This window comes from Symphalangus syndactylus, chromosome 10 (genome assembly GCF_028878055.3).
Source record: "Symphalangus syndactylus isolate Jambi chromosome 10, NHGRI_mSymSyn1-v2.1_pri, whole genome shotgun sequence".
Classification (NCBI taxonomy): Eukaryota; Metazoa; Chordata; class Mammalia; order Primates; family Hylobatidae; genus Symphalangus; species Symphalangus syndactylus.
This window is the reverse complement of record NC_072432.2, coordinates 130,947,597-130,969,983: the sequence shown is the minus strand read 5'-3', so window position 1 is coordinate 130,969,983 and position 22,387 is coordinate 130,947,597. Positions and strand designations below refer to the sequence as shown.

Genomic DNA, 22,387 nt, shown 5'->3' with positions numbered 1-22,387 from the left:
CATAGTGGTTCACACCTGTAATCCCGGCACTTTGGGAGGCTAAGGCAGGCAGATCACTTGAGGTCAGGAGTTCGAGACCAGCCTGGCCAACATGATGAAACCCTGTCTCTACTAAAAATACAAAAATTAGCTGGGCATGATGGTACATGCCTGTAATACCAACTACGGTGGAGGCTGAGGCATGAGAATTGCTTGAACCCCGAAAGTGGAGGTTGCAGTGAGCCAAGATCATGCCACTGCACTCCAGCCTGGGCAACAGAACAAGACTGTCTCAACAACAACAACAACTAGTTGGGTGTGGTGACACATGCTTTTAGTCCCAGCTCCTCAAGAGGCTGAGGTGGGAGGATGGCTTGAGCCTAGAACTTCAAAGCTGCTGTGAGCTATGAATGTGCACTGTACTCCAGCCTGGACAACAGAGCAAGACCTCGTCTCAAAATATATATGTGTGTGTATATAATTTATAGAAATTTTATTTTATTTTATTTTTTTTGAGATGGAGTCTCACTCTGTCACCCGGGCTGGAGTGCAGTGGTGCGATCTTGGCTCACTGCAAGCTCCGCCTCCTGGGTTCACGCCATTCTCCTGCCTCAGCGTCTGAGTAGCTGGGACTACAGGTGCCCGCCACCACGCCCAGCTAATTTTTTGTATTTTTAGTGGAGATGGGGTTTCACCGTGTTAGCCAGGATGGTCTCGATCTCCTGACATCGTGATCCACCCGCCTCGGCCTCCCAAAGTGCTGGGATTAACAGGCGTGAGCCACCGAGCCCGGCAGTTTATAGAAATTTTATGTTGGCCGGGCGCGGTAGCTCACGCCTGTATTCCCAGCACTTTGGGAGGCCGAAGCGAGTGGATCATGAGGTCAGGAGTTCGAGACCAGCCTGGCCAAGATGGTGAAACCTTGTCTCTACTAAAAATACAAAAATTAGCCAGATGCAGTGGCATGCACCTGTACTCACAGCTACTCAGGAGGCCGAGGCAGGAGAATCGCTTGAACCTGGGCGGCGGAGGTTGCAGTGAGCTGAGGTCGTGCCACGGCACTCCAGACTGGGCAATAGACAATAGAGTGAGACTCTGTCTCAAAAAAAAAAAAAAATCATGTCACTTTCTACATATCCAGAGATCCTTTTAATTCTTGCAGGACTGAGTTTAATGATAAGCAATAATAATTTGCTTATTCAAGGGATCATTTGATTTTTACTTTTGATAGGTGGCAAGATTTTTTCAGAATATGGGCTTAAAAATAAACTTGTCACGTTGGGATTATGGCTCTCTTTTTCCGCCCTTTGGACTAGGGAAATGGACCCAACCCTGATTTCTGAGATAATTCAAGCTTTCCGGGCCTATGTGAAAGATAATACTGGAACACACCCACGCCGCCATCACATGCTGTGTTGCTAGGCTGGGACTTTATTATTTATGAGCTACTTCTGTGAGGTGCAGGAATTAAGCGAACTGAAAAACACATGGGCAATAACACTTAGAAACTGAGTTGATCTTAAACATAAAAATCCACAGATGTGTTCTTCTGGTTTGGGATTTCTTAGGGCAAGATATTCAAGCACTGTGGTTTTCACTGTCTTATCAAAGTATGCTTCTATCAAACATCCCTTGCTTAAACTGTTTTTGAATTTGAGGATAATATTGCTAGTAAAAGAAACAATTATTGGCCGGGCACAGTGGCTCATGCCTGTAATCCCAACATTTTGGGAGGCTGAGGCAGGCGGATCATCTGAGGTCAGGAGTTTGAGACCAGCCTGGCCAACATAAAATTAGTTGGGCATAGCTGCTCACGCCTGTAATCCCAGCTACTCAGCAAGCTGAGGCAGGAGAATCGGTTGAACCCAAGAGGAGGAGGTTGCAGTGAGCTGAGATCACGTCACTGCACTCCAGCCTGGGTGACAGAACGAGACTCAGTCTCTAAAACAAACAAAAACAAAAACAAAAAAACTAGAAAAAAAAAGAAACAATTCTTGTTTTCCTTTCCAGCTTTAATACATCGAGCGCAGATTTGTAAATTCTGCCCCTTTGCCTGGGCTGTTTCCCTGCTGGCCTATGATTCAGGCTGGTGCCTGGCTACCTGGTGTTTGGTTTTAGGTTTGCTTGTGAAATTAAGCAGCAAGAACAGTTGGTGATGTTTTTATTTGCACTTCCTAATGGTGTTGGAAGTTTCCAAAGCAAATCCCACTTTAGGACCCAGGGATTGGACCTGAGGATCAGGTTAATTGGTCCCGAGGGAGGATTCTGGAATCGGTTGTAGTTTTGCTCAAAAACCATTAGGAAGTGCAAACAAAACCTCACTGATACTTTTGGAAAGGCAAGGCTGGCCCTTGGAATTGTCAACTGGCTGTGTTATAGGAAAGGGGTCCCGATCCAGACCCCAAAAGAGGGTGTTTGGATCTCCTGCAAGAAAGAATTCAGGGCAAGTCTGCGGTGCAAAGTAAAAGCAAGCTATTAAGAAAGTAAAGTATTGAAGGTACAGCTACTCCATAGACAGAGTAGGACATTCCCAAAAGCAAGAGGAGGAACGCACCCACTCTAGGCACTATGCTTATTTATACACAGGATAAAAAGATCATTGAGAGATGTGCCCTACTACAAGGGTTTGTGATAAAGGATTAATTTTCTCAATTACTATATTTTGTGAGAATCAATATTATTGTCTTCAAAGCAAAATTAGGATTGCCTTTGTTCTCCAGATTTTGGGATATTGGAACACTCCCAAGTCCAGGTCTGTTTGGTAAACATTATCCATCTGTTCCCTTACCCATAAACATCTAGAGGCTAGGAATACCTAACTTTCTGGGAATGCAGCGCAGCAAGTCCCAGCCTCATTTTCCTAGCCCTCACTCAAGATGGAGTTGCTCTGGTTTGAATGCCTCTGACAGCTGCTTTGGAGGCCTGTCACATTTTTGCATCCCTGTGGAGGGCTAATAGAAGGGGCTGTGTGGAAGAGCTGTGGAGAAACCCCTGCCTGATGCTCCTGCCCTGGGCGGGGAGGGGAAGCATGCTGCCCGCCTGCGGTTGGCGAGGTCATCGAAACCTCCTCAGTCAGCGTTCAGCAACTTCTCCTTTTCAGGTGCCTGCAACTGGTATTTACAAAAGCTAAACACCCTTCATCACCAAGGCTACCATTTACCACATGACTGTCAGAAGAGAAAAATATAAATAATCCTCTCAAAATCAAAGTGACAAATATGCAAACGATTCCAGGCCAGGCCCTGCTGGCAAGGGTGACATTGTCTATAAAGACCTTGCATTTTCCACTTGAGCCCAGAAGTCCAGGGCTGCAGTGAGCTATGATCGCACCACTGCACTCCAGCCTGGGCAACAGAGTGAGACCCTGTTGCAAAAAATAAAAAATAAAAAAAGACCTTGCATCTTGCAACACACACCACTCCCCGCCTGCCCAGCTCTGGATTGAGGTTATAAAAACCATAAAAGATTTGTCTCCTAAGGGTCCAAAATTATAGCTCATATAATTTTATCCTCTCTTTGCTGTATTTTGTGAATTCATTTTAAGTTCTTCTTGATGACTTTGTATACTGGCCTTTAAGTAATCTCAACGATTTATGACTGATGGCAAGCTATGTTAGTTTCCTTCCTTTCATCTTTGGACATTTAAATGAGAAGCTTAAATGTTTCTCAAAAAGAATTTAAATTTGAACCCTCTTTTCTCTATGTTACAAAAGATGGCCCATCCAAGATAAATTAGGAGAGAATTTAAAGCAGGAGTCTTGGTGTAGGGGAAAGAATAGGAGAAAGAATAGGGGAAACTGATTTGGAATCCTGGCTGTACCCCATAGTGGTTGCAAGACCTTGTGCCAATTTTCAGACCTCTGAGCTTCAATTTCTTCATCTATAAAATGGGTATAATATCTACTCCGTGTCATTCTTGTGAGGCTGAAATGAGGATATCTCTGTGCGTATGCAGTGTCAGGTATGCCACAGGTGCTGTTTAGGTGTTAGGTTTTGACTTTCCCCTGTGCCTTTCCTCTAAGTGTAGAAGGAGCCGTAGCAGTGGGGGCAGGGATCTGCCCTGTGAGTGAGCCGCCAGCCGTGGCTGAAGGTGAAAGAGGAAGTTGTGCTCATTTGGGCAAAACCATCATTTCCTTTAAGTCCACTACCCTCAGCTCTTAAATAGGTCACCAAAAAGAACTTCAGAATGTGAGTTCTCAGTTTGTGAGGGTGACCTGGTGGACAGCTCGCTATAGACCAGGTATTTGGAGTTATTTGTCCCATTGTATGGTCTTGCTACAAACTGGGCTCATTTTTTTTTTTTTTTTTTTTTTTTTTTTTTTTTTTTTTTGAAGAGATAGGATCTCACTGTTGCGCAGACTGGAGTGCAGTGGTGCAATCATAGATCTTACTACAGCCTTGAACTCCTGGGTTCAAGTGATCCTCCTGCCTCAACCTCCCAAGTAGCTGGGACTATTAAGTACGCACCACTGTACCCAGCTAATTAACAAATATATTTTTAGCCACGCTTGGTGGCTTATACCTGTAATCCCAGCACTTTGGGAGGCCAAGGTGGGTGGATCACTTGAGGTCAGGAGTTTGAGACCAGCCTGTCTAACATGATGAAACCCTGTCTCTACTAAAAATACAAAGAATAGCTGGGCATTGTGGCATACACCTGTAGTCCCAGCTACTCGGGAGGCTGAGGCAGGAGAATCACTTGAACCCAGGAGGCGGAGGTTGCAGTGAGCTGAGATCGTGCCATTGCATTCCAGCCTGGGGGACAGAGTGAGACTCTGATTCAAAAAAAAAAAAATTTTTTTTAGAGAATGAGATCTTGCCTTGTTGCCTATACTGGTCTCAAACTCCTGGATGCAACCAATCCTCCTGTCTCAGACTCCCAAAGCACTGGGATTACAGGTGTGAGCCACTGTAGCCGACCTGGCTCACATTCTTACAGTTCACCAAAGGTATAGGGCTCCTAAATGGAAAATGAATGCCATGAGATCTCCTTTTTCTGAAGCTTGTCTCTCAGTGGAGTTGGACTGGTATAATGTCATTTTTCACATCTTGAAGTGGGTTGCAAATGACCAAGTGTAATTCTTGGATAGTGTTTGAAATGTTCCTTTTTCTGATTATTAAGCTAGGGAAGAAGGCTTCCTTTCCAACTAACCATTTTTTTTTATTGTGGTAAAATATACATAACATTAAATTTACCATTTTAACCTTTTTTTTTTTTTTTTTTTTTTTTTGAGACAGAGTCTCACTCTGTCACCCAGGCTGGAGTGCAGTGTTGCGATCTTGGCTCACTGCAACCTCCCCCTCCTGGGTTCAAGCGATTCTCTTGCCTCAGCCTCTAGAGTAGCTGAAATTACAGGCATGTGGCACAACACCTGGCTATTTTTTGTATTTTTAGTAGAGATGGGGTTTCACCATGTTGGTCAGGCTGGTCACAAACTCCTGACCTCAAGTGATCTGCCCGCCTTGGCCTCCCAAAGTGCTGGGATTACGGGCGTGAGCCACTGCGCCTGGCCTCATTTTAACCATTTTTAAGTGTGCAGTTCAATGTCATTAAGAATATTCACATTGTTGTGTGACCATCACCGCCATCCATCTCCAGAACTTTTTCATTTTCCGCAACTGAAGCTCTATACCCATCAAACATTAACTCCTCATTCTCTCCTTCCCCTCCTCCGGCAATCACCATTCTACTTTCTGACTGGATGAATTTCACTAACCCAGGAACCTCACATAAGTGGACTAATATAGTGTTTGTCATTTTCTAACTGACTGATTTCACTCTTTTTTTTTTTTTTTTGAGATGGAGTCTGGCTCTCTCGCCTAGGCTGGAGTGCTGGAGTGCAGTGGCATGATCTTGGCTCACTGCAACTTCCGCCTCCCGGGTTCAAGCAATTCTCCTGCTTCAGCCTCCTGCATAGCTGGGATTACAGGCGCTCGCCATGATGCCCGGCTAATTTTTGTATTTTTAGTAGAGACGGGGTTTCGCCATGTTGGCCAGGCTGGTCTCGAGCTCCTGACCTCAGGTGATCTGCCTGCCTCGGCCTCCCAAAGTGCTGGTATCACAGGCGTGAGCCACTGTGCCTAGCCTGATTTCACTATTTTAAAAAAATTTTTATTTTTATTTATTTATTTTTAGAAACAGAGTCTCGCTTTGTCACCCAGACTAGAGTGCAGTGGTGCAATTATAGCTCACTGCAGCCTCGAATTCCTAGGCTCATGTTGAGTTGCTGGGAGTATAGGCGCACACCACCATGCCAGCACATTTTTAAATTTTTTATGGAGATGGAGTCTTGCAATATTGCCCAGGCTGGTCTTGAACTCCTGGCCTCAAGTGATCCTCCTGCCTCAGGCTCCCAAAGCTCTGGGATTACAGGTGTGAGCCACCATGCCCAACCCCCTCCCCACCTTTTTTTTTTTTTAAATTCTGTGTTGTATTATTATTATTTTTTTACTCCCTGGCAGGGACCATTCCTTACTACAAACTTGATTTTCTCTGAGATTTAATTATACATCATTTGCACGCTACCCTTCTTAGCTGTTTGTGTATGATCTTTGCTTTTTTGTTTGTTTGTTTGTTTTTGAGATGGAGTCTCGCTCTGTTGTCCAGGCTGGAGGGCAGTGGTGTGATCTTGGCTCACTGCGACCTCCGCCTTCTGGGTTCAAGTGATTCTCCTGCCACAGCCTTCTGAGTAGCTGGGACTACAGGTGCCCGCCATCACACCCGGCTAATTTTTTATATTTTTAGTAGAGATGGGGTTTCACCATATTGGCCAGGCTGGTCTCGAACTCCTGACCTTGTGATCCACCCGCCTCAGCCTCCCAAAGTGCTGGGATTACAGGTGTGAGCCACCGCGCCGGCCCTGGTCTTTGCATTTTTACCCTACTGAAGGAAAGCATCACTCATCGGAAGTGATTCCATGGAATATTTTTTTTTCTTTATTTTTAGAATGAGCTCTTCATTGAATCAGGATTTGAGGTGATTATATGCTAAGCACAACACTGGATCCTATCTTTGTCTAGCGCATATCTTCTCAAAAATAAAAGTGCAAAATAAAAAACAAAACAAAAGAAATAAAAGTGCAAATTCTGCTCTCAGCCAGGCGCAGTGGCTTACGCCTGTAATCCCAACATTTTGGGAGGCTGAGGCGGGCGGATCATCTGAGGTCAGGAGTTCGAGTCCAGCCTGGCTAACATGGTGAATCCCCGTCTCTACTAAAAATACAAAAATTCTCCGGATGTGGATGTAGTGATGCACTCCTGTAATCTCAGCTACTCAGGAGGCTGAGGCAGGAGAATCACTTGAACCCAGGAGGCAGAGGCTGCAGTGAGCCGAGATGGCGGCATTGCACTCCAGCCTGGGTGACAGAGCAAGACTCTGTGTCAAAAAAAAAAAAAAAAAAAATTCTGCTCTTTTCTACCACTTCCCGAAGAGAATGCATGCATTGAAGAGGCTGCTAGTAGCAGAGAGGAGAGGCCAGTTCATGGGGATTGTGAACATTGTTGCAGTTGCTTCCATTCAAAGGTAACTCTGCAGCCTTTCTCCTTTCAGGTGGTATAAGTTGAAATCCAAACCAGGAAAGAAGGACAAGGAGCGAGGAGAAATTGAGGTTGACATCCAGTTTATGAGAAACAACATGACTGCCAGCATGTTTGACCTTTCTGTGAAAGACAAGTCTCGGAATCCATTTGGAAAACTGAAGGACAAGATCAAGGGGAAGAATAAGGACAGCGGGTCAGACACCGCCTCCGCCATCATCCCTAGCGTGACACCTTTGGTCGACAGTGATGATGAGTCTGTGGGCAAAGACAAGAAAAAGAAATCAAAGATCAAGACCTTACTTTCCAAGTCGAATTTGCAGAAGACGCCTCTTTCCCAGTCCATGTCTGTCCTGCCGACTTCAAAGCCAGAAAAAGTGCTGCTTCGTCCCGGAGACTTTCAGTCCCAGTGGGATGAAGATGACAATGAGGATGAGTCCTCCTCGGCCTCGGATGGTGAGTTTCTGCCTCTTCCTGCTTGACCTCTCTTCTTCCACTTACCATGCTTCGTTCTGAGAGAGAAGAAACAGACAAATCTCAAGAGAAAGAGTTTAATTCAACTCCTCAGTTACAAAATCATGGTGGTGGGGGTGATGATAGTGGTGGTTAAGATGCTCTCTCTAAGGCCAGGCGTGGTGGCTCATGCCTATAATCCCAGCACTTTGGGAGGCCGAGGCAGGCAGATCGCTTGAGCCCAGGAGTTTGAGACCAGCCTGGGCAACATGGTGAAACCCTGTCTCTACAAAAAATATAAAAATTAGCCAGATGTGATGACACACTCCTGTAGCCCCAGCTACGCAGGAGGCTAGGCTGGGAGGATTGCTTGAGCTCAGGAAGTAGAGGCTGCAGTAAGCTGTGATCGTGCCACTGCACTCCAGCCTGGGTGACAGAGTGAGACTCTGTCTCAAAAAAAAAAAAAATGCCCTCTCTGCTTCTTTTTTTAAAATATTTTTTGTTTGTTTGTTTTAGAGACAGGGTCTTGTGGAGTGCAGTGGCGGGATCATAGCTTACTGCAGCCTCCAACTCCTGGGCTCAAGGAATCCTCCCACCTGGGCCTTCTGAGGAGCTGGGACTACAGGTGTGCACCATCACACCTAATTAAAAAACATTTTTTTTTAAGAGATGAGGTCTCACTATGTTGCCCAGGCTGGTCTGAAACTCCTGGCTTCAAGTGATCCTCCTGCCTCAGCCCCTCAAAGGGCTGGTATGACCAGCGTGAACCACTGCCCACGGCTGAGATGCCCTCTCTATTTCTAAGCCCTCTGGTTTCTTTCTTTCCTTCCTTCCTTCCTTCCTTCCTTCCTTCCTTCCTTCCTTCCTTCCTTCCTTCCTTCCTTTCCTTCTTTCTTTCTTTCTTTCTTTCTTTCTTTCTTTCTTTCTTTCTTTCTTTCTTTCTTTCTTTCTGTCTGTCTGTCTGTCTGTCTTGCTCTGTCATCCAGGCTGGAGTGCAGTGGTGCGATCTCGGCTCTCTGCAACTTCCGCCTCCTGAGTTTCAGTGATTCTCCTTCCTCAGTCTCCCGAATAGCTTGGATTACAGGTGACCGCCACCACACCCGGTGAATTTTTGTATTTTTAGTAGAGTTGGGGTTTCACCATGTTGGCCAGGCTGGTTTTGAACTTCTGACCTCAAGTGATCCACCTGCCTTGGCCTCCTGAAGTGCTGGGATTATACCCTCTGGTTTCTTTTTTTTTGTTTGAGACAGAGTCTCGCTCTGTCGCCCAGGCTGGAGTGCAGTGGCGCAATCTCGGCTCACTGCAAGCTCCGCCTCCCGGGTTCACGCCATTCTCCTGCCTCAGCCTCTCCGAGTAGCTGGGACTACAGACGCCCGCCACCACGCCCGGCTAATTTTTTGTATTTTTAGTAGAGACAGGGTTTCACCATGGTCTCGATCTCCTGACCTCATGATCCACCCGCCTCGGCCTCCCAAAGTGCTGGGATTACAAGCGTGAGCCACCGCGCCCGGCCCCTCTGGTTTCTAAGAATGTATAAATTCCTTTTCCAGAGTTCCTGGCTCTATAAATGATGCCCACTAATACAAGCTTTTAGAGCTAACAGAATGAGTGTCTTGCAAGTTTTTTTTTTTTTTAAGGGTAAAACCATGGAACCTGATAGTAATTCTGATATTTCATTAATTCATCAGGTAGTTATTGAGTTCCTGTGATGTGCTTAAGCCTCGTGGGATATAGCCTTATCAGAAGGCAAGGAATCTGGTTCCTTTAGCACTGAGTTAATTATGTATTTTGAACTTCAATTTCAATGTCTAAATCCCTCCCATTGGCCGGATTCTGCTACTCTACCAAGAGTGCTGCCCTTTTCACTGGTTTAATCCAGAGTTTCTCAACCTCAGCACTGTGGACAGTTTGGACTAGACAGGCCTTTGTCGTGAGGGGCTGTGCTATACATTGTAAGATGTTCAGTATCATCTTTGTCCTCTACCTGCTGGATACTAATAGCAGCACGCCCCCTCCAAGTTGTGACAACCAGAAATGTATCCAGACGTTGACAGATGCCCCTACACTGCAAACCACCCATTTAACATCTTATCCCCTTTCTGTTCTTTGTTTTTCTTCCCAAAGTCATGTCTCACAAGAGAACAGCGAGTACGGATCTTAAGCAACTGAACCAGGTCAACTTTACCCTTCCCAAGAAGGAAGGACTTTCCTTTCTTGGCGGCCTTCGGTCTAAGAATGATGTCCTTTCCCGCTCTAATGTCTGCATCAATGGGAACCATGTTTACCTGGAGCAGCCAGAAGCCAAGGGTGAGACCAAGGACAGCAGCCCGTCCTCCTCCCCATCCCCCAAGGGCTTCAGAAAGAAGCATTTGTTCTCTTCTACGGAGAACCTGGCGGCTGGGTCTTGGAAGGAGCCTGCTGAAGGAGGTGGGCTGTCTTCTGACAGACAGCTCTCTGAATCTTTTACCAAAGACTCCTTGAAGTCTATGACCCTGCCATCCTACCGACCTGCCCCACTGGTCAGTGGGGACCTCAGAGAAAACACGGCCCCCGCAAACTCGGAGGCCACAAAAGAAGCCAAGGAGAGCAAGAAGCCAGAGAGCAGGAGGTCCTCTTTGCTGTCTCTGATGACGGGGAAGAAGGATGTGGCTAAGGGCAGTGAAGGTGAAAACCCTCTCACAGTCCCGGGGAGGGAGAAGGAAGGCATGCTGATGGGGGTTAAGCCGGGGGAGGACGCGTTGGGGCCTGCTAAAGACCTTGTGAGAAGATCCGAGAAAGATACTGCAGCTGTTGTCTCCAGACAGGGCAGCTCCCTGAACCCCTTTGAAGATGTGCAGATCACAGAACCAGAAGCTGAGCCAGAGTCCAAGTCTGAACCGAAACCTCCAATTTCCTCTCCGAGGGCTCCCCAAACCAGAGCTGTCAAGCCCCGGTGAGTTTTGGCTCTTCTTGTGCAGGGCATTTCTGCCTCGCCATTGGTGGTTTTCAGGCTTACGTTAGACCAGCTCTTGCTGGTTCCATGATATCATAGTACCCGTATATGCCAAAGGTTTGCTGGTCTAAATTATTTTTTTAACCAGTCCCTACTGCCAGCTTGGCCTGCCCTGTACAAATTGCAGTGATGTTTCCTAGCTCAGAGCTACTGCGCAGCAGGCATGGTCTGTCCTTTCAGTCAGCTTATCAGATCTCAGTGGAATGCAGTGGTTTGTAGCAGATTGTGGGTGTTGCAAGTTGGGAATACTGAGTTTGGGTTGTAGTGTATGCAGAACCTGTGTTTTCAAAGTTCTTATCTCACATTTCCCTTTGAGCCAGATGTTCTCTTGCCTCCTTGCCTTTTGGCATTGGTTTCTGGTATGAGAGACCCTCGGCCCTCTCTCAAGTGACAGTAACGGTTCTCTGTGTCCACTCTGCCCCTTGTTGTAAGAGCCGGCGTGAGCCTTGGGGACTGGCCTTGGGGACTTCCGCTTTTTGGTGTGACTCACGTTCACACTGACAATATTTCTGTGGTCTGGGGAGTGAGTTTTTTTTTTAGAGATTCTGCTTACTTTGATATGCACACACACACACACATACACACACATACAAACTGTTCCTCTTAAACTTATCTGTGCCTGTTGCTTTGTGTTACATCTTTAACCACTTTAAACCTTTTAGGTGCATTTTGTCCTGTAATAATCAAATGCTCGGACCTTGTGTTAATCACCACAAGAAACCGGAGGCTATTGCTTTACTGGGATCTTTTCATTTCTATTGCAACAGACTTTTGTGTGACAGATTTGCTTGGTTATAAAAGTGTCTGTTGTGTATGCTAAGTGTTAGTGTTCCTTTTTTTTTTTTTTTGAGACAGTCTCCCTCTATCGCCCAGGCTGGAGTGCAGTGGCACGATCTCAACTCACTGCAACCTCCACCTCCCAGGTTCAAGCAGTTCTCCTGCCTCAGCCTCCCTAGTAGCTGGGACTATAGGTGCACACCACCACACCTGGCTAATTTTTGTATTTTTCAGTAGAGATGAGGTTTCACCACGTTGGCTGGGCTGGTCTGGAACTCCTGACTTCAGGTGATCCGCCCGCCTCAGCCTCCCACAGTGCTGGGATTACAGGCGTGAGCCACCGTGTCTGGCTAGTGTTCCTTTTTTAACTTCTTAAGGTACTGCCCCATGTGTAAAGACGTTCTCCCCTGGTGAATGACTTGTTTTTGTGTATTTTCTTTGTCTCTCATGATGCATCTGCACTGACCTGCAGATTTCATTTTGTCCCTTTTGCAGACTGGAAGTGTCTCCGGAGGCGCAACCCACAGCCAGGCTTCCTTCCGCCACTGACTCCCCTTCCTCTCTTCCTCCTCTCCCTTCTAGTTCTGGCCAGGCACCTGTCCCCTCTGAATTGGGACTTGGTGCAGACACACAGTCCTCTGAGAGTCCTTCTGTCTTCTCCTCTCTCTTATCTCCCATAGCAGCTCCCATTTCCACATCCACTCCAATTGAAAGCTGGCCTCTCGTAGACAGGGGCCAGGCCAAGTCTGAAGAACCACCCTTGCTCCCTAAGGCAGAGTTGCAAACTGAGAGTTTAACACCGGTTCCAAATTCTGGTTCTTCTGCCCTGGGATCACTTTTCAAACAGCCATCCATTCCAGCAAATAAAGGGACAGAAGATTCTCTGATGGGCAGGACCCGTGAGACAGGCACAGAGAAGAACACCAGCAGCCTTGAGTTGGAGGAGTCTCTCCCAGAGCAGCCTGAAACAGGGCGACAAGAGGAAGAACTTCCGAGATTCCCCCGCAAAAAACAAGACTATAGCCCATCATTTGGAGAGGCCCAGGAAGTACCATCTGCCCTTTCACTCAGCAGTGATGGAGCTGCGAGCTCCGTTGGGGAGCTTGTGGCAGGAGGAGACAGAGACTTGGAGAGTCAGGCTGGGTCTCTTGTGGAGAGCAAAGCTAGGGATGCAGTTGAAGAAATGGCGCCCCCTCTTCCCATGGGAGAATCAGTGCCTTCCATTGATTCCACGATGCAGAAGCTGGAAGAGATGGGTCTGAACCTCCGCGAGGGCCAGAAGAAAACCAAGAAGCGTGTGTCATTTTCTGAGCAGCTCTTCACGGAAGAGGCGGTGGAGAGGGCCACCCCGCTGGTGGAAGGACACAGCAGTTGTCCGCAGGAGCTAACCCCTGCATGGGCTGTTGCTGGAAACGCATCTGATGGAGAGCCTCCTGAGTCTCCCCATGCAGAGGACTCAGAAAGGGAATCGGTGACCACACCTGGGCCAGCGACGTGCGGTGCGCCAGCCTCCCCAGCGGATCACCTTCTCCTCCCCTCCCAGGAGAGTTTCTCCGAAGGCCCCACGAGTGAAGCAAGCTCAGTGAAAGACACTCCACTCTTTAGGATGGAGGGAGAGGATGCCCTTGTGACTCAGTATCAGAGCAAAGCTAGTGACCACGAAGGTTTATTGTCTGACCCCTTGAGTGACCTTCAGTTGGCCTCAGATTTTAAATCTCCAATCGTGGCTGATCTGAACTTAAGCCTTCCTTCCATTCCTGAAGTTGCATCAGATGATGAAAGAATAGATCAGGTTGAAGATGACGGAGATCAGGTTGAAGATGATGGAGAGACAGCAGAGTCATCAACTCTGGACATAGGAGCTTCGTCCTTGGGCTTGGTAGTCTCCTGTCCTGAGAGGGGAAAGGGGCCCAGTGGCGAGGCCGATAGGTTGGCACTGGGGGAGGACCTGTGTGATTTCAGGCTGCAAGCACCCCAGGCATCTGTGACAGCTCCTTCAGAGCAGACCACAGAGTTCGGAATTCACAAACCACATCTCGGCAAGAGCTCAAGCTTGGATAAACAGCTGCCAGGCCCCAGTGGTGGCAAGGAAGAAAAACCGATGGGAAATGGGAGTCCAAGCCCGCCTCCTGGCACGTCCCTGGACGATCCTGTGCCCAGCCCCTCCCCTTCTGAGATCTTTCCTGCCACACACTCTTTCCCCAGCTCTGCACATTCTGACACTCACCACACCAGCACAGCAGAATCTCAAAAAAAAGCCACAGCAGAGGGCTCCGCTGGTAGAGTTGAAAATTTTGGCAAGAGGAAGCCACTCCTCCAGGCCTGGGTCTCACCCTCGGAGACACATCCAGTCTCAGCTCAGCCAGGCGCTGGAACTGGGTCAGCCAAGCACAGGTGAGAGATGGGGGAGATCGTCTATGTAAATGTGAGCAATGTCCCCCTTTGCTTCCTACCTGCAGCGGTTACGGCTTTCTAACCACACAGACGTCTGATGTGACAACCCTCCTGTCACTCTCCTGCTGGTAGGGCTGCCCCTTGTGGTGGTAATACCTCAAGACACTGCTGCGTTTATAGCAAGAACATAATAGTAGTCTGTAAATATAGCCTAGGAATTGTTCTGCACAGCCAGATTTGGAGCTCTCACATTGCAGAAACGCAATGCCACCAGTATCTTAACAGTCTCAGAACTAACTGGCATTGAGTGGTAGTATCTAGCAGTGTCAAAAGCTGCTTCAAGCACTACCCAACGTGAAGCTTGTATGTTTGTTTTGAGCTGTCTTTACTGTGGAGGGACGGAAGCCTCTGCAGAGTTTTACAGTGAATGCCTAGGCTCTAGTTGACTTCAAAAAATAAGACATTGCCTTTAATGTTCTGATGTTTGTAACAAGACCAAGGGTCCCGTGAAGATATCAGGACATCTGGACAAGGACATGCTTTACTGGCTTGCATGTGGCAGCCCTGTCCTGACTGCTTTTGTTTCCACAGGAACTGAGACATTGGAGTGAGTTGTCCTGGAGATGAGGGCAGCATGTGACCCACCTGCCCCTTGTCTGGCTTACTGGCTGCCATCTTTGCGGTGGGCAGTTGCTCAGTTGTGCCATGACCGGAGGGTCTAAAGATCCTTTTCCCCTTCTCTTTAGACTTCATCCTGTGAAGCCAATGAATGCAACAGCCACCAAGATTGCTAACTCCAGCTTGGGAACTGCCACCATCATCAGTGAGAACTTGAACAACGAGGCCATGATGAAGGTATGTCCTCTGAGAAGCTGGTGCGTTCGTTAGGAATTGACAAAACACCCATTTCCATGGTCACCATCGTATACCTCTCCCTGGGCAGCCGGTGGTGCCAGGAGCACTTAGTCATACATCTTGAGTCTTTGAGTAAACTTTGGAAGCCCCCAGACATTCCATTGGATAATTACTTTATTCCCTTATACTTGTTTAGTTATTGTTAATTTCTTTTTTTTTTTTTTTTTGTCTCAAGCAACATGCTTGACACTGGCCCTTCTTTTTTAAAAAAATTATTTAAAAATTTTCCTTCTTAATAGAGATGGGATCTTGCTATGTTGCCTAGGCTGGTCTTGAAATCCTAGGCTCAAGTGATCCTCCCACCTTGGCCTCCTGAAGTGCTGGGATTATAGGCGTGAGCTGCCACGCCCAGCCTGGTGCCTCTTTTTAAGGAGAAGAAAATGTAACCCACAGTCTGGCCCATTCAGGTCAGGTATTTTCTTTTTCCCTCATGTTTCCTTTCCTTTGGCAAGAATGTAAAATTCTGATAATTGCAATCATTGCATAGATATACTTTTTTGGTAACTTTATTTTAAAATAATTTCAAATGTTAAAAAAAAGTTGCAAGAACAGTACAAAGAACTCCTACAAACCCTTCCTCCCAGTTCTCTAGTGGTTAACATCTGACCACATTTGCCCATCAGTCTCATCCTCTCTGCTTCCTCTCCCCTACCTTCTCTCTTTCTGGATATACACACGCAGGTGTGTGCATAATTTTTTTTTTAATCATTTGGAAGTAAATTGTGTACCTCACGTTCCTTTTAACCGTAAATACTTAACTATGTAATTCCTAACAGTAAGGACTTATTAAAATCCTTTAATTACTATGTAATTTCCTAACAGTAAGGATTTATTAAAATCAGGGAACTTTTTTTTTTTTGAGATGGCGTCTCACTCTGTCACCCAGGCTGGAGTGCAGTGGTGCAATCTCGGCTCACTGCAACCTCCCACTCCTGGGTTTAAGTGATTCTCCTGCCTCAGCCTCCCAAGTAGCTGGGACTATAGATGCACACCACCACGCCAGGCTAATTTTTGTATTTTTAGTAGAGACAGGGTTTTGCTACGTTGGCCACGCTCATCTTGAACTCCTGACCTCAGGCTATCCACCTGCCTTGGCCCCTCAAAGTGCTGGGATTACAGGGATGAGCCCCTGTGCCTGGCCTACCTCATGCTCCTTTTACCCCTAAATACTCCTAACAGTAAGGACATTCATCAAAATCAGGAAATTTTTTTTTGATACAGGATCTCACTCTGTTGCCCAAGCTGGAGTGGAGTGGCATGATCACGGCTCATCATAGCCTCGACCTCCTGGGCCCAATCAATCCTCCCACCTCAGCCTCCCAGGTAGCTGGGACTACAGGCGTGTGCCACCATGCCCAGCTAATTTATGTATTTTTTGTAGAGATGGGGTTTCATCATGTTGCTCAGGCTGGTCTTGAACTCCTGGGCTCAAGTGATCCACCTGCTTCGGGCTCCCAAAGTGCTGGGATACAGGTGTGAGGCAAGATGCACAGCCTGTTTTCTGTTTTTCAGTATGAATTAATATTATAGTCAACAATTTCCTATATGGAATTTTTTCTTCTCTTTAGATTATTTCCTTAAGGTAAATTTCCAGGAAGTATCTTGCTCATTTGGAGGGTCTCTAAAAGTATGGGCTAATATTAAAAAACAACTCCCCACAAAACAAAACCAGCCTCCCAGATGAACTCTGCCTAGGATTGTCTTCATCCTGCTCTTTCTGGTTCTAGAATCTGAAGGATTTAGAATATTGCCTTGCTGCAAATCCCTGGTCTTCAACTCATTATCTGGACTAGAAGAGAATGATTTACTGAGGGACTGGTGACCTTTAGTGGGCAAGGATATATTGTATTTCAAATATGTAGAGAAGGACTTCCCAACTGACACTGGGAACTGCAGTCTATAGAAAAAAACTTTGTTTTTATTTTAGTTTAGAGCAGCTAAAATTTCATTCCATCATAGATTTTACAGTCCCATGGACTCTGGATATTGAATAGTTTTCTTTTTTGGGTTTTTTTTTGAGATGGAGTTTTGCTCTTGTTGCCTAGGATGGAGTGCAGTGGCACCATCTTGGCTCACTGCAACCTCCACCTCCCGGGTTCAGGCAATTCTCCCACCTCGGCCTCCAGAGTAGCTGGGATTACAGGCGCTCGCCACCATGCCTAGCTAATTTTTGTATTTTTAGTAGAGACAGGGTTTTGCCATGTTAGCCAGGCTGGTCTCGAACTCATGACCTCAGGTGATCCCCCCGCCTCAGCCTCCAAAAGTGCTGGGATTACAGATGTGAGCCACCGCACCCAGCCTTGTTTTGTTTTTTAATGGTGATGGGGTCTTGCTCTGTTGCCTAGGCTGGCGGGCAATGGCTATTCACAGGTGCAATCATAGCTCATCGCAGCCTCGAACTCCTGGGCTCAAGTGATTCTCCTACCTCAGCCTCCCAAGTAGCCGGGACTACAGATGTGCCACCATGCTTAGCTGAAAGTGTTTTTCAAGTGCTGGGTACTTGTTATTCCCTCTGGCTTCTCTGCATGTCTACCAGTAAGAGCTGGGATAAAGGTTCACAGGAAGCTGGAGGTCCAAGTTTTTGGTAAAAGAAGCGAAGTAATCATAACTGATGATTGCTGAAAACAGGATAGCATCTTCTTGCTGTCTTGCCCCACTTTTTTCTTTCCTTCCTTCCTTCCTTCCTTCCTTCCTTCCTTCCTTCCTTCCTTCCGTCCTTCCTTCATTCTTTCCCTTCCTCCCTCCCTTCCTTCCTTCCTTCCTTTTTTTTGATGGATTTTCGCTCTGGTTGATCAGGCTGGAGTGCAATGGTGCGGTATCAGCTCACTGCAACCTCCACCTCCCAGGTTCAAGCAATTCTTATGCCTCAGCCTCCCAACTAGCTGGGATTACAGGCATGCACCACAACACCCAGCTGATTTTTTTGTATTTTTATTAGAGATGGGGTTCTACCATGTCGGTCAGGCTGGTCTTGAACTCCTGACCTCAGGTGATCCACCCGCCTTGGCCTCCCAAAGTGTTGGGATTACAGGTGTGAGCCACTGCGCCCGGACCCCACTCTTTCTTTGTAGGACACATTGACAGGGCAGGTGGTAAGCAATTGTCTCAAGATTATCAGCCACAGCCAGAATTGTGTACCTACTACATTTCAGCCCTAGCCTAAAAATGTACAATATGTCAACCAGCTTGCCTGGCTTCTGTGTGTTGCAGATAGATGAGGCAGCACTTGTTTTCCTGGAATTAATGATATTTATCAGGAAATGAGATAAAAGGACAGCATAAAGGGACATCAATGAAAATTAGAGTCATTCGGCCGGGTGCGGTGGCTCACGCTTGTAATCCCAGCACTTTGGGAGGCTGAGGCGGGCGGACCACGAGGTCAGGAGATCGAGACCACAGTGCAACCCCATCCCTACTAAAAATACAAAAAATTAGCCAGGCGTGGTGGCGGGCGCCTGTAGTCCCAGCTACTCGGAGAGGCTGAGGCAGGAGAATGGCATGAACCCGGGAGGCGGAGCTTGCAGTGAGCCGAGATTGCGCCACTGCACTCCAGCCTGGGTGACAGAGCGAGACTCCGTCTCAAAAAAAAAAAAAAAAAAAAAAAGAGTCATTCAGCAGCTTCCCGTCTGTCTTCCTTTTACTGTGGAATGCAGTGTGGCTCCAAAGAGAAACAAACACCTTGTTTCTGGGAAGTTAGCAAGACCTTTGGCTCCCATTTTATTTCCTCTTCAAAGCTCATTTATGCAAGGGCTTATCTACTGGCCCAAGAGAATAACTTAGCTCAAAACAAGGGCAACTGACCCTGGAGGCTCTGCTATTGGCCTGCCACGTGATAGATGCTTTGTGTTAAGGCACAAGACAGTATTTATAAAGATACCTACTCTTAGGAATGTTGCAAAGTAAGAGAGGTTTAAGGGAAAGAAATTGCATAGCTAAAGTTATGAAATGCTAGCTGGATCATTACTAGAGTGATTTTTTTTTCTTTTCTTGGTTGTTGTTACAGGGCCTCCATCCTTTATAGATGATTTATAACTGGGAGTGTATTATTTACCCAGGTGGCTTTAACATTTCCGTTTTAAAATAGTAAAGCCAACTAGATCCAAAAATCATCTGTGATATGGAAAAAGTTGGATGCACATTTGAGTGTATGTCATTATCACAACTATGTAAAAGGAAAAGTCCAGGGTAAGAATCCTGGTGAGAAATACATGACAATGGGCACCGTTCTTTCTTGCATTTGTGGGTATTTTCTCTGTGCTTCTTCTTCTCCAAGGCCATTACTCACTTTTTATGATGCCGGCTTATTTTACAATTTTTTTTTTTTTTTTTGAGACGGGGTCTCGCACTGTTGCTCATGCTGGAGTGCAGTGGCACGATCTTGGCTCACTGCAACCTCTGCCTCCCGGGTTCAAGTGATTCTCCTGCCTCAGCCTCCCCAGTAGCTGGGACTACAGGTGCCCGCCACCATGCCTGGATAATTTTTTGTATTTTTAGTAGAGACGAGGTTTCACCATGTTGGCCAGGTTGGTCTCGAACTCCTGACCTCATGATCCACCCGCTTCAGCCTCCCAAAGTGCTGGGATTACAGATGTGAGCCACCATGCCTGGCCCTGTTTTATAATTTTTAAATATTGCAAAACTAGGCTCTTCTAATGATTTTAAAGTCCTTTATATCCTTTTTCCCTTTGAATTACAGAATCCAAATTAAATAGCTATTTGACGGTTCGTATGAAGTACCTTAAGTGTGCACACATTTTCAATTCTAGGCATTTATCTTAAGGAAGTACTTAGAGATATGGCCAAAGATTTATGTTCATGCATTTTGATAAAAATGTTATATATAATTGAACAAATTGAAAACAACATAAATATCCAGCAATAGAGGAATAGTTAAAATATAATGAGATTTTAAGCATCCATTAGAAAAGCAGGTTTTGCTAAAATGTTATGATGGAAAAAATGCTTACTAAATAGTAAAAAGCTGTAAAACTATTATTTTATATGAGGCTGACATTATAAAACATATCATCAAGAACCCCAGGAAGACTGGGCTCGGTGGCTCACGCCTGTAATCCCAGCACTTTGGGAGGCTGAAGCGGGCGGATCACTTGAGGTCAGCAGTTCAAGGCCAGCCTGGCCAACATGGTGGAACCCTGTCTCTACTAAAAATACAAAAATTAGCTGGATGTGGTGGCAGATGCCTGTAATCCCAGCTGCTCAGGAGACTGAGGCAGGAGAAGCACTTGAAACCTGGGAGGCAGAGGTTGCAGTGAGCTGAGATCCTGTCACTGCACTCCAGCCTGGGCATCGCAGTGAGACTCTGTCTCAAAAAAAGAAATTAAAAAAGAATCCCAGGAAAAATAAAGAGACCCAAATGTTAGGTGTTGGAATTAATTAAATGACACCCTACAGGTGTCAGCCTCTGCATCCCTCTCTCTTTCAAACTCCATGTAGAGTATCTTATGTATTGAGACTTTAAAAAAAAAAAAAAATAAGATCCTTATATGACAGAGGTATAATCTGAAATCCCTTGAGGACGCATTCTTTGCCATTATTTACAAAGGTGCCTCTTTTTTCTTGATGTAAAATGTAAGGCTGGGTGTGGTGGCTCATGCCTGTAATCACAGCACTTTGGGAGGCCAAGGTGGGAGGATCACTTGAGCTTGGGTATGAGACCAGTCCAGGCAACATAGTGAGACCTCGTCTCTATGGAGAAAAAAATAAAAATAAAAAATAAAGGCATCAAGTACATTCACATTGTTGTGCAACCAATCGCTAGGGCTCTTTTTCAGTCTTGCAACTTTTCAATGAAATATTGTTTTGGAAGTCACATCTACAGTGACTGAGGTCCAGAGGAGGTGCACTGTGAATGCATGCCTTCAAAGTTTTAAAAAACAAAGATTAGGGGAGAAGCAGGTTTTGGAAAAGCAGTCCAGTGTCTCACCTCTGAATGTGCAGCCTGTGTGGGGTTGAACCCGCTCTGTCTATGGAAACGTTGGTGTTGTGTCTAAGTTAGTACCGCCATCATCGTGCTTTTGTTCCTGGCCAGGATGGGAGGGCTGGGATCCCTCCTTTGACTTCTGGCTCGTGTCCAGGCAGTTTGCATCACTGACTGAACTGGGGCTCCTATCATGTCACTGAGGAGCGAGTGTTGATTCTTGGAGAAGGTAGTCTCTTGGCCTTCCTGGTAGGCAGTGAAACCGTTAGACCCTCAGGGCAATAAAGCTATTCCTGCCTCAGAGCTCTGCCAGCAGAATCATCTTGATTCTTTAAACATGTAAATCTCAGGCTACAGATTTCAGGAAAAGTCACTTTTTTTTCCTTACTAGGGACTGGCACAGCATGTGACTTTTCATTTAAGCTTTACCTTGCGTCTCCTCCTGGTTCAGGCTGCTTGGGCTTGCAGGGGCCCCAGATCGTAAATGCTGATAAAGCACAGTGACTCCGCAGGGTGTGTGCTCTCCTCGGGAGTGGAACACTCAGCTCTGGGACAGGCCGCTGTGTACCCAAGGGCGTGCCTAGATGGCCACGGGTGAGGACGGGGCATGGTGGCACCTGGCTCTGACTCCGCATATTTCTTGAGTATGAAGTGATGTGAAATGGGGTCCCTGGGTGTCCTCTGCATCCACCTGCTCATTGAGTCCTTCTGAGTGCAGCTTTGGCAGGAGCAGACAGTCTGGGCTGAACCTTGACCTGCTGCCCTGGAAGGAGAGCCCTTGCCCCCTGCACCTGCTGTCACAGCTGTGTCTTCCTGGGCCCCCTCTGGCTTGGGGGTCGTCTCCATCTCTGCACTGGTGTTTGGTTGTGTGAGCTCCTAGTGTTCCCAGAGGAGTGAGCACTCATTTGGAGAACTGAGTCCTCCCATGATGGCATTGCTTAAAATCCAAACCCAGAGTCAAGTCCAGAGGTCCTCGACCTGTGAGGCAAGTATGGTTTTTACATTTTTAAAAGTTCATACAACAAAATAAAACAAAACATAACAAACTAAAAAACCAAGGAACAACATGTTAACAAAGGCCGTCTGTGGTCCACAAAGGCTCAAATATGGGCTATCTGGCCCTTTCCATAAGACTTCATCAATCAACAACCTGTTTTCACTGTAAATTGAAAACAGATTCCCTGGCTGGGCACGGTGGCTCATGCCTGTAATCCCAGCACTTTGGGAGGCTGAGGCAGGCGGATCACCTGGGGTCAGGAGTTCAAGACCAGCCTGGCCAACATGGTGAAACCTCGTGCCTACTAAAAAAATACAAAAATTAGTCAGGCATGGTGGCGCACGCCTATAGTCCTGGCTACTCAGGAGGCTGAGGTGGGAGAATCACTTGAACCCAGGAGGCGGAG

At 46.6% G+C, this 22,387-nt stretch overlaps 1 protein-coding gene across 2 annotated transcripts in view; it reads left to right on the top strand.

The window, feature by feature from the left end:
• RAB11FIP1 (RAB11 family interacting protein 1) overlaps positions 1 to 22,387 on the top strand; it is a 42,058-nt gene that overhangs the window by 15,267 nt on the left and 4,404 nt on the right. The window contains exons 2-5 of one of the 2 annotated variants that reach the window (XM_055295969.2): positions 7,529 to 7,971; positions 10,093 to 10,900; positions 12,233 to 14,131; positions 14,878 to 14,986. In XM_055295969.2, coding sequence (XP_055151944.2) covers positions 7,529 to 7,971; positions 10,093 to 10,900; positions 12,233 to 14,131; positions 14,878 to 14,986 — 3,259 coding nt within the window. The remainder of the gene's footprint in view (positions 1 to 7,528; positions 7,972 to 10,092; positions 10,901 to 12,232; positions 14,132 to 14,877; positions 14,987 to 22,387) is intronic. The other variant, XM_055295970.2, reaches the window with a different exon arrangement.